Source organism: Saimiri boliviensis, chromosome 4 (genome assembly GCF_048565385.1).
Source record: "Saimiri boliviensis isolate mSaiBol1 chromosome 4, mSaiBol1.pri, whole genome shotgun sequence".
In the NCBI taxonomy this organism is placed as follows: domain Eukaryota; kingdom Metazoa; phylum Chordata; class Mammalia; order Primates; family Cebidae; genus Saimiri; species Saimiri boliviensis.
The window spans coordinates 78,734,314-78,746,944 of record NC_133452.1 but is presented as its reverse complement, the minus strand read 5'-3'; the positions used below and the strand labels follow the sequence as shown (position 1 = coordinate 78,746,944).

The 12,631-nt window shown below is 38.4% G+C and overlaps 1 protein-coding gene across 2 annotated transcripts in view; it reads right to left on the bottom strand.

Annotated features, from left to right (window-relative positions):
• BACH2 (BTB domain and CNC homolog 2) overlaps positions 1–12,631 on the bottom strand; it is a 357,156-nt gene that overhangs the window by 83,612 nt on the left and 260,913 nt on the right. For both annotated transcript variants that reach the window (XM_074397694.1, XM_074397693.1), the window contains exon 4: positions 3,242–3,496. In XM_074397694.1, the coding sequence (XP_074253795.1) occupies positions 3,242–3,484 (243 nt within the window). In that variant the 5' untranslated portion in view covers positions 3,485–3,496. The remainder of the gene's footprint in view (positions 1–3,241; positions 3,497–12,631) is intronic.

The window sequence follows — 12,631 nt, the reverse complement described above, 5'->3', positions numbered from 1 at the left end:
AAGGGAAGTGCAGGGCCAGAAGCTGATTCAAACTCGGTGGTAGGATTATGAAGAGGTTTAAAGATTTCCAAGGAGCTAATCTAATGCTTTTTCTTATATCTTCTGAACTAAATGCCAATTAGTTCTAGACAGCTACTTTCTAAGGTAGTGTTTAGAATGTTTGCTTATTTACCCCTTAATTCAAATTCTATGAAATCATTCACTGAGCTACATGTGATAATTACCACTGAGCCTGCAGGGACACTTCAGTGTGCACACAGCAAGCAGAGGAAAACAATGCCCAGCACGTGGGTCCATAGGCAGGTGCCCTGAGCAGAGCAGAAGGGCTCTTCAAAGGAGGCCTCAGAAGCAATGACAGATCCTCAAAGGAAAATGCCACTGGGGCTGGCTTGCATGTTCCATCAACAAGATACTTAAGAGCTGGATTATTGACAATATGAATTTGCATATCATAAGAACAAAAAGGATCTAGTTCTACCTGAAGATTTCAGATACATGAGCAACCAGAATGTTTCAATGGTTTGGAGGATGTAGATGATGCAGGGATGACAATCATTTTACAGAGGGAGGAAGAAAGAAAATCAACACACAGCAAATTCTCACTTAAATGAGAACACACAGCAAATTCTCACTTGATTTTTGGGCGATGTCTATACAGTGTGGCTCTCATTTAAAATGCCATTTCCAATGTCAAAGAAATAAGCAATTATCAGGGATTTTATCTAAAAAGAAACCTCAAGGTTATATCATATACATTTATATCCCAGTTTCCTTTACATTTTATTGCATTGGTATTGTATTTTTGATAAATAATTCAAGACAAAAGGATCCCTTGAGCTTAAGAGTTCCAGTCACACCTGGGCAACAGAGCAAGACCCTGTGTTTAAAAAGGGACTTATGTTTGTCAAATGCCTGCTAGATGATAAGGCTGTGCTGAGAATTTTTGTAATTATCATCTCACCTAGTCTTCATGGCAAGCCAGCTAGATAAATATGTCCCCATCAGCACAGTTGAGGAAAGGCCAGCTCAGGATCCCCTGGCTACACTGCAGCTGCCATTCCTTGGCCTTCCCCTGTTCCTTGGTACCCAGTGCTCCACTCCCTATCCCAGTCCCACTATGTCATTTAGCTGATCTCTCCTTTTGCTTCTAGTGTTGGGATCTCTCTAGCTACCTACGTAACTAGTGGTATGAGGAGTGGTAATGGAGCACTCTATGTTGAGTATGTAACAAGGATACGAATGTGAAATGCTCGTGCATATGCAGTCCTCATTTTTTTTTTTTGAGACATGGTCTCACTCTGTCACCCAGGCTGGAGTACACTGGTGTGATCACAGCTCACTTGCAGCCTTGACCTCCTGGGCTCAAGTGATCCTCCCTGCTCAGCTTCCCGAGTAGCCGAGACGAGTGTGTGCCACTGTATCTGGTTTATTTTTAAATCTTTTGTACAGATGGGGGTCTCCCTATGTTGCCCAGGATAGTCTTGAACTCCTGGGACTCAAGTGGTCTTCCCGCTTTGGCCTCCCGAAGTACTAGGATGATAGGTGTGAGCTGCTATACCTGGCCCCAGTTTTTATCTGGCCTCATTTTTATCAGCTGGCCACTTTCCTGCTCAGCAGGGATAACAGCAGATGTTGCTTAACAAAGAACTGAGATCTGATGACCCCTTCACTGCCCATATCTTGTTTGTCTGTCAAATAGACAAATACAAATAGTGTTTTAAAATTTTAATTATCATTTTCTTTTTTCTTTTCTTTTTCCTTTTTTGAGACAGAGTCTTGCCCTGTCACCCAGCCTGGAGTGCAATGGTGTGATCTCGGGTCACTACATCCTCTGCCTTCTGGGTTCAAGCAATTCTCCTGCCACAGCCTCCCGAGTACCTAGGATTACAGGCACATGCCACCATGCCCAGCTCAATTTTTGTATCTTTAGTAGAGACAGAGATTCACCATGTTGGCCAGGTTGGTCTCAAACTCCTGACCTCATGATCCACCCGCCCTGGCCTCCCAAAGTATTATTTTCTTTTTTAAAGATGGGGTCTTGCCATGTTGCCCAGGCTTGTCTCAAACTCCTGGGCTCAAGGGATCCTGCTGCTTCAGCCTCCTGAGTAGCTGGGATTACAGGTGCACTCTACTGCACCTGGCTTCTTATTTGTTTTTTTATGCTGAATTTAGTTGTCTTTTGGTGGAGCGGGTGCTTGCCCTATAACTTTCTACTGTTCTATATATAACCTACTTCACTCATTTATATTATTTGTCAGGCCCCTGAAGGCATCTGGTTTGTGATCTCTGGGACTGAATGCTGGTTGTAACCATCAGCATCATACCTGGGTGATGGGGTCTTTGGTTTCAACACTACACAACTCTAGGGAATCTATTTGCAAAAACTATGGATGTGAATTGTACTCCTGGGAGTTATAGAGTACACAGCTTGTGCAACTGTTGGTGGTGGCTCAAGAGTTGCACACTGTGCTGGTGGTGCACAGGGAATGATTCTGCCCTGAACACAACGTATTACCCTTAGTCCCACAGGAATGACAAAAGTCAGGATGATGAACCAAGAGGAAGTGTATATATGGTTCAAAGGGTTACCATTTAATGGTCTGCCCATCTTTTGGGTTGCTACAACTTAAACCATCCAGTCAAGTCATCTCTGGACAGATCAGGTCCAGCTACTAGTGTCCCCAAAGTACCAAAATAACTGCACTCACTGAAGTAATTAGGAAACCTGAGCGGGCTGTTTTCAACAATGGTGAGAAAAGCAAGTTTACACTTCTTAGAATCTTACTAAATTAACGGTGAAAATTACTAGTTGCTTTTATTTTCCCCCCAAGCAAAGAAGGTGCTGTGAATGCTTTCGACCTTTTACTCTCAAGGGAAATCTAGCAATCCTTAAACCATCTGAAACACAGAAATCATAGCAATGATTCAGATCCCACATCTAGGACTGTGCCAAACTTAGGCTGAACTACTCAAAACCTGATGTATAAGTGAACTAGAAACTACAAGTGACTGAGCCGCAGGTGAGGTTCAGTTCCCTTCAAGAAAGATACTCATATTCTGTGCCTCTGAGACTTTGTATGTCAAATAGAAACCAGCTATGCCACAAACCTAACGTGTGAGTGACTTGGACATCAGCTCCTGAGTGGGGATATGGCATCTAGTATACCTTCTATCTCCTACTCAGCCAGTTTTCTGTAAGTCAATAAACATCTACTAACAATACACAAACCAAAGTACGTACCTCCTCAGGCAAGCTGACCACCAAGTCATTTTTTGTCTGTCCAACAAGTGCCTGCCAAAAGTATTCACTGCATGCGGCCAGCACAGCCCGGTGGGCCCGGAACTCCTTCCTTTCCACGATCAAAGTCACGTCACAGAGAATATCCTTTTTCCGCTGGTCATTGAGGCCCAGGAGGATGTTGGTGCAGTGAACTGTGGACTCATACACATACATGGGGGAGTCAGGCTTCTCATCCACAGACATGCCGTTCACACCCTGAAAGAAAGAAAGGCTGAGTCACCACAGCTGTCGGATCAGAGAGAGAAGGTGAGAAAGAACATCATGGTCCCTGTGTCCCACTGCCATGAGCATGGCAGGAAGGAGGAGAACTGCCAATCAGCACATACATGCTTACTCTGTACAATGAGCTCAGGAAACATACCAGGAAAGTCAAGTTTCACAGATGACTTTATCCTTTCTACTTACTGCATTCTTTTACCCCATGATGACAAAGCCAGATCTTTTAACAGAACACTTAAAACATTTGAAACACATAGGTATTTTAAAACTTGGTGGTTCTAATATTGTTAGAAGGCTGAAAAGGAACCTTCACATGCAAATAGTCTCCATGCAAGGACTAATTTACATTTGTGTTAAGAGTAAATGAATCATTTTGAAGTATTTGTATGTTGTCTCAATGAAGTACATGTAAGTTCCTAAGGTGAAATTTGGCTGAGATGCCAAGTAAGTATTAAGTAACAATACGTATTTAACAAGTGAACCAAACTGTCTGCACACTGAAGACTCAGTAGAGTCAGCTATTGCATCTGCCCTCTGCCATTTCAAGGCAAAGCACAATCACTGTACGCTATAGTTGCTTAGCTCTTGGAAAGATGTGGAATTGTGTTCTGGTTATCCCAGCCAACTTGATGTACATCCACTTTAAGGAAACACAATGTATCACAACAGCAGTCATGAAAAAAGATTCATTCAACAGTCAAGATTACTTTATGAAAGGTTCTTTGCTTTAACAAATACCCATGGAAGTATTTCTTTTTTTTTTTTTTGAGATGGGAGTTTTGCTCTTGTTGCCCAGGCTGGAATGCAATGGTGCAATCTAAGCTCACTGCAAACTCTGTCTCCCAGGTTTAAGTGATTCTCCTGCCTCAGCCTCCCGAGTAGCTGGGATTATAGGCGTGTGCCACTACACCCACCTAATTTTTGTATTTTTAGTAGAGTCAGGGTTTTGCCACGTTGGCCAAGCTGGTCTTGAACTCCTGACCTCAGGTGATCCACTTGCCTTGGCCTACCAAAGTGCTGAGATTACAGGCATGAGCCACTGTGCCTGGCCCCATTGAAGTATTTTAAAATACAATATCTGTAATTAATTTATATAGTTACATAGTTTTTCTGTAATGTTTACTATAGTAGTAAGAATTCCAGTAGTGGGTCCTACTTTCATTTTGGCTTTATTTATTTTTAAACAGCTTTAACATACAATAAACTGCACATATTTATAGTGAGCAATTTGATGTTTTGGTTATGTATGTAACTGAAACCATCATCACAATAAAGATAGTGAACAAATCCATCAACACCAAAAGTATCCTTAAGACCCTTATAATAATTCCTCCCTTGTGCCCCTCTGTACCCAACTCCTGCAATGACTGACCAGCTTTCTCACATTGGATTTTCTAGAGTTTCATATAAATGGAATCATACACTACATATTCTTTTATGTCTGACTCTTTTACTCAGCATAATTATTTTACCATTTATCCATGTTGCTGCAAATATCAAGTCTGTTCCTTTATTACTTATTATTTATATATAAATATAGCATAATTTTTTATTCATTCATGTATTAGTGGATATTTGGGTTGTTTCCAGTATTTATTTACAAATAAAGCTTCTGTGAACATTCATGTTCAATTCTTTGTGTGGACATATGCTTTCACTTCTCTTGGGTAAATACCTAAGAGTAAAATGTATCATCCAATACACGGAAGCATAACTTTTAAAGAGTCTGCCACTGTTATCTAAAGTGGTTGTAACATTTTACATTTCCACCAGCAGTGTATGAGTTCCAGTTCTTTCACATCCTTGCCAACATCTGATATGGCCGGTCTTTCTAATTTTGGACATTGTAATAGGTATATTACATCTCTTTTTGGGTTTAATTTGCTTTCTCTAGTGCCTCAAGATGTTGAGAATCTTTCAGGTGTTTATTTGACCTCTGTTATCTTCTTTGGAGAAATGTCTATTTGGATTTTTTGCCAATTTTTAATTGGGTTGTTTTCTTATTTTTCAGTTTTAAGAGTTCTTTATATATTCTGAATAAAAGTCCTTCATCAGATATGTGATTTGTAAAAACTTTTCCCCAGTCTGTAGCTTGTCTTTTCCTTCTCTTAAGTGTCTTTGAAAGAACAGAAAGTCTTTATTTGATTAGGTCAAAAAACCATTTTGGTGTCTTATCTAAAGAACTAAACTAAGGTCATAAAGATTTTCTCCTATGTTTTCTGCTAGAAGTGTTATATTTTTAGCCCTTATATTTAGGTCTATGGCCCATGTTGAGTTAATTTTTGTATATGTAACAGGTATGGACTGAGGTTCTTTTTTTCCTTTTGCATATGAATATCCAATTGTTCCAGCAGCAATGTTAAAAAGACTCTTTTCTCTCCCAAATTACCTTTGTACTTTTATTGAAAATCAATTGTTTATATATGTGTGAATCTATTTATGGACTCTGTCTTTTACTATTTTTGTTTGTCTACTTTTTTTTTTGTTATTTTGGAGACAAGATATCACTCTGGAGTGCAATGGCATGACCATAGCTCACAGCAGTAGCTGGCACTACAGGCGTGCATCACCATATCTGGCTAATTTAAAAATATTTTTTTGTAGGCTGAGTGCAGTGGCTCATGCCTGTAAATCCCAGCACTTTGGGAGGTTGAGGCGAGTAGATCACCTGAGGTCAGGAGTTCGAGACCTGCCTGGCCAACATGGTGAAACCCTGTTTCTACTAAAAATCTAAAAAAATTAGCTGGGCGTGGTGGTGCGCACCTGTAATCCCAGCTACTTGGGAGGCTGAGACAGGACAATAGCTTGAATCCAGGAGACGGAGGTTGCAGTGTGCCGAGATTGTGCCATTGCACTCCAGCCTGGGTAACAAAGCAAGACTCTGTTTCAAAAAAAAAAACCAAAAAACAAAAAAACAAATTATATATATATATATATATATATATATATTTTGGAGAGATGAAGTCTCACTGCATTGCCTAGGCTAGTCTCAAACTCCTGGCATCAAGTGATCCTCCTACCTCAGCTTCCTAAAGTGCTGGGATTACACATGTGAGCCACTGTACCTGGCCTCTATATCTACTTTTACGTTACTATCATAGTGTCTTGATTTGCTCTTTTTCAAAGTTATTTTGATCCTTTGCATTTCCATATACATTCTATAATTAGCTTGCCAATTTCTACAAAATAGTCTGCTGGAATTTTCACTGAGATTGTTTTGAATCTATTGATGAATTCAGGAAGCACTGCCATCTTAATAATGAATCTTCTGACCCATGAACAGTCTATTTATTTAGGTCATCTTAAATTTTTCTCAGCAGCCGGGCATGATGGCTCATGCCTGTAATGCCAGCACTTTGGAAGACCAAGGCAGGTGGATCACTTAAGATCAGGAGTTTGAGACCAGCCTGGACAACCTGCTGAAACCCCATCTCTACTAAAAATACAAAAATTAGCTGGGTGTGGCAGCGTATGCCTGTGAGTCCAGCTACTTATGACACTGAGGCAGGAGAATTGCTTGAACTTAGGGGGCAAAGGTCACAATGAGCCAAGATTGAGGCACTGCATTCCAGCCTGGGCAACACAGCAAAATTCTGTCTCAAAAAAAAAAAATTTTTTTTTCACAGCAATCTTTTAATTTTGTTTTTGAGACAGTCTCACTCTGTCACCTCCACTGGATTGCAGTGGTTCAATCTTGGCTCACTGCAACATCCACCTCCCGAGTTTTCCTACCTCAGCCTCCAGAGTAGCTGGAATTAGAGGCGTGAGCCACTTTGCCTGGCCAATTTTTGTATTTTTAGTGGAGACAGGGTTTCACCAGGTTGGTCAGGCTGGTCTCAAACTCCTGGCCTCGAGTGATCCACCTGCCTTGGCCTCCCAAAGTACTGGGATTACAGGGTCCTCAACAGAGTTTTACAGTAGTACATAGGTCTTTTCCACCTCTTTTGTCAAATTTATACCCAAGTATGAATATTTTTGATGCCACTGTAAATGGCATTGTCTTTTAATTTCAATTTCTAATTTTTCATTGTTAGTATGTACATACAAATAATTTTTGTGTACTGATCTTGTATCTGGAAACCTTGCTTATTAGTTTTCACAGCCTGTTTTTTCTTGGTAGATTCCATAAAATTTTCTATGTAGAAGATTATGTCATCTGTGAATAAAGATCTCTTACTTTCTTTCCAATTTGGGTAATTTTAACGTCTTTTTCTTACCTTACTGCATTGCCTAAAACCTCTAGTACAATGCTGAATAGAGGTGGTGAGACTAAATATCCTTGCCTTTCTGATGTTAGGAAGAAAGTATTCAGCCATTCACCATTATGTATGATGTTAGCAATAGACGCTTCATAGATGCTCCTATTGAGCTGAGGAAGTCTTCCTTCATTCTTCCCCTTTTCTCCCCTTCCCTCCCATCCCCTCTCTTCTCTCCCCCTTCCTTCCCCCCTTTCCTTTTCTTTTTCTACCTTTCTTTCTTTTTCTTCAGTGGCAGTCATGGTTCACTGCAACCTTGAATTCCTGGGCTCAACTGATTCTCCTGCCTCAGCCTCCTGAGTAGCTAGGACTACAGTTATGCACCACCATACCTGGCCAATTATTTCTTATTCTTTTGTAGAGATTTCTTATTTTTTTTTATGTTGCCCAGGTTGCTCTTGAACTCCTGGCATCAAGCAATCCACCTACCTTGGTCTCTCAATGTGTTGGGATTACAGGTGTGAGCCACTGCACCCAGCCCTGTGTTTGCATTCTTATACATTGTTGGATTCAATTTGTTATCATTTTGTTAATAATTTTTCATCTATGTTCAATAGAGAGATTTGTCTGTAGTTTTCTTAAACATTTGTCTGTAGTTTTCTTACCTCCTTATTTTTTCTGGCCTGGTTTTAGCATCAGGGTAATGAAGATCTCATAAAGTGAGCTGGGAAATACTTCTTCCTCTTCAATTTTCTTTTCTTTTCTTTTTTTTAGAATTGGTTTTATTTCTTCCTTAAATGTTTGCTAGAATTTTCCTGTGAAGACTTTTGAATTGGGATTTTAACTACAAATTCAATTAAAAAAAATCTATCAAATTTATTGCCATAACATTGTGTGTGTATATATATATTTTTAACTAGACAGTGTCTCACTTTGTTGCCAGGTTGGAGTGCAGTGATGTGATCATAGCTAACTGCAGCCTCAAACTCCTGGGCTCAACTGACCTTCCTGTCTCAGGCTCCTGAGTAACTAGGACTATAGGTCATGTCACCATGCTCAGCTAATTTTTTTTTTAAAGAGACAGAGTCTCACTATGATACCCAGACTGGTCTCAATCTCTTGGTGTCAAGTGATCCTCTTGTTTTGCCACCACCCACTGCCCCAAAGCACTGGGATTATAGGTGTGAGCCACTACACCCACACCCCGTAAATAATATTTAATATTTCTTCTAATATTGCTTAAATCTGTACTGATGTCATCTCTCATATTCCTGAACATTTGTGCCTTCTTTTTTTCTCATCAGTCTGGCTAGAGGCTTAACAATTTTATTGACATTCTCAAATAACAAGTTTTTGGTTAAATTTTCTTTATTATTATATTTCCTACTCTGCTGATTTCTATTCTCAATATTGTATCCTTTATGCTGCTTACTTTGGGTTTAATTTGGTCTTTATTTCTTTTCTAGTTTTCCTAAGGTAGTAGTTGAGCCCATTAATCTGAGATCTTTTTTATGTTTTCTAATATAGGCTTTAATACTATAAATTTTACTTTAAGTACTGTTTTAGTAGTATCTCGCAAATTCTGAAATGTTTAATTTTAATTTTTACTCAATTCATAATACTTTAAAATTTCCCTTTTGATTTACTCCTTAATGCACAAATGATTTACATGTGTTATTTGGTTTCCAAATATCTGGGGGAGTTTTTAGTTATCTTTTTGCTATTCTTTGGTTTAATTCCATAGTGGTCACAGAACAAACTTCCTATGACTTTAATCTTTTTAATTTTTTTTTTTTTTGAGACAAGTTTCGCTCTTGTTGCCCAGGCTGGAGTGCAATGGCATGATCTCAGCTCACTGCAACCTCTACCTCCCAGGTTCTCCTGCCTCAGTCTCCCGAGTAGTTGGGATTATGCATGCGCCACCATGCCTGGCTAATTTTTTATTTTTAGTAGAGACAGGGTTTCTCCATGTTCATCAGGCTGGCCTTGAACTCTCAATCTCAGTTGATCCGCCCGACTCGGCCTCCCAAAGTGCTGGGATTACAGGCATGAGCCACCGCACCCAGCCTAATCCTTTTAAATTTAAGGACACTTGTTCTGAGTCCCAGAAGATGAACCACCTCGGTAAATACTACATATGTGCTTGAAAAGAATGTATATTCTGTTGTTGGCTGGAGTGTCCTATAAATGTCAATTAGATTAAGTTATATGATGAGTGCTGTTCAAGTCTTCTAATATCTTTTCTGATCTTCTGTATATAGGTTCCATCATGTATTGAGAAGGAGTACTAAAATCTCTGGCTACAATTGTAGGCTTGTCTGTCAGTTATTGTAATTCTGTCAGTTTCTGCCTCATGCAGTTTGAAATTCTGTTATTAGATGCATATATATTTAGGGCTTTTATTTTTTCATCTAGTATTTATTCCTTTATCACTATCAAGTGACCTTTTAATGCCTGGAAATATTCTTTGCTCTGAAATCTACTTTGTCTGATATTAACATAGTCACTCTATCTTTTTTTGGTTTGGTGTTAGCACCAAAAAATAGTGTCTCTTTTTCTATTCTTATTCTTTTAGCCCATTTGTGTCTTAATATTTAAAATGTGTTTCTTGCAAGTAACATATAAGTGGGACTTGCTTTTTAAAAAAATCTAATCTGGCGACGTCTGAGTTTTAATTCTGGTGCTGAAAACACGTATGTTTAATGTGACAACTGATTTGGCTAGCTTTAAGAGCTGCCCTTTTGCTACCTGTTTTCTAATTGTTCTTTGTTCTCTTTTCCTTCATTTTCTGACCCTTTGTATTTTTTGATTCAATTTCATTTCAATTATTGGCATGTTGTTTTGTTATTTTGTTGGTTGTTTTAGAATTTATAAAATGCTTCTTTAGTTATCACAAACTACCTTCAAGGGATATCATACCATTTTGTGTGAAGTACAGAAACCTCACAATAGTATGCTTCCATTTCTGCCTTCCTGGGCATTGTACTACACATTTTACTTGTTAATTGCTAAAACCTCTGTAGTACATTGTTATTATTTTTGCTTAGTCAATTACCTTTTAAAAATATTTAAATAATCAGAAAACATTACTTGCAGTGCAGGTATGCTAGTGATAAATTATTTCAACTTTTCTCTGAAAAAGCCTGTTGTCTTCATTTTTCAAAGTTATCTTTGAAGGGTATAGATTCTAGATTGACAGGTTTTTTTTTTTCCTTTCAGTACTTTGAAAATTGTCATTCCATTGTCTTTTCACCTGCATTGCTTCCAGTGAAAAATGTCATCCTCATCTTTGTTCCTCTGTATGTAATGTCTTTTTTTCTGCTCTGTTGCCTTTAGGATTTTTTCTTGATCACTTGTTTTGAACGCTTTGATTATGATGCACCTTTATATAGTTTTCCTTATGTTTCTTGAGCTTCCTGGATATGTGGATAGTTTTAATCAAATTTGGAAAAATTTTAGCTATCATTTTTTCAAATATTTTTGCCACAAATATTTTGTCTTCAAGTTCACTAATCTCTTCTTCTGAAAGGTCTAATTTGCCATTAATCTTTTCCAGTGTAATTTTCTTCTCAGACACTGTGGTCCTAATCTCTAAAAGTATCATTTGGCCTTTTAAAAAATATCTTCCATGTATCTGCTTCAGATGTTTAATTTTTCTTCTAACTTTTTGAACATTTGGAATCCAGTTATAATAACTACTGCAATGTCCTCGTCTGTTAATTCTACCATCTTCTGGTTCAGTTTTTATTGCTATTTATCTTCATTGTGAGTTATATTTCCTTGCTTCTTTGTATAATTGAACATTTTTGATTGGATGCCAGACATTGTAAAATTTACCTTGGTGGATATTTTTCTGTTCCTATAATCTTGATCTTTGTTCTAAGACAAAATTGAGTTACTTGGAAGCTGTAACTTTCCAAGCTTGAAAGTTCAATACTTTCAGGTTTTGCTTTTGAGATTTGCTAAACAGGAAAGGCAGCATTTAGTCTAGGGCTCATTACTCCCTACTTCTGATTCAAGGCACTTCTGAGTACTCTATCCAATGACCCCTGCTATATGTGTTTTCTAGTCTGGCTGGTAGGAAATGATGTTAGTCTCAGTTCTGAGTTTCCTTTGTTGGGTGGTTGTCTCCCTAGCCTAGGGTAGTTTTCTTACATGCATCTACTGATCAGTACTCTGCAGAATATTAATGGGAAACTCTCTGCAGATCTCTGGAGTTCTCTCTGCTACCCTGCTTTCTGAACTCTAGCTATTATCTTTCCAGACTCTTAGCTCTGTCTCTTCAATTTAAGAGTCAGTCAGCTCTTCCTTGGTTCTTCCTTCCTGTACCATGGCCTAGAAACTCTCAAAGCAGTATGCTGAGTTCAATTTGTTTTCCTTTCTTGGGGATTACTGTCTTTTGGTGCCTGATATTCCATGTCTTAAAAACCATTATTCCATATATGTTATCTGTTTCTACAGTTGCTTTAGGAGAGAGGGTATATCTAGAACCTGTTACTCCACCTTGGCTGAAAGTAAAAGTCATAGGTTTATATTTTACGCTACAATTACTCCAAACACTTTACAAATGATAAGTTATCACACCGCAAACCGTATAGTATAAACTTTGCTCTGCTATATGTATATAATGGTTTCTAATATCCAATTGCAAAAATGCCTCTGTGAAGTATTATTAGTTCTTTGGTATTCCAATAAAAGAGAAAATATTTGTGAGGTTTGTTATCTGGAATCATTTTTAAATAGAATTTAGAATAGCATGCTAAATGACACAATTCAGTTATAATGATCCCAAGCCAGGGGGTAAGATCAAGTTCACCTGGCTTCTATCAACGACTAGGAAAACTGCTGCTAAATTCTTTATCTAGTAAGAAGACATATATTTTCTATTCTGGCTTATTAGTCCTTCATTTCTGTG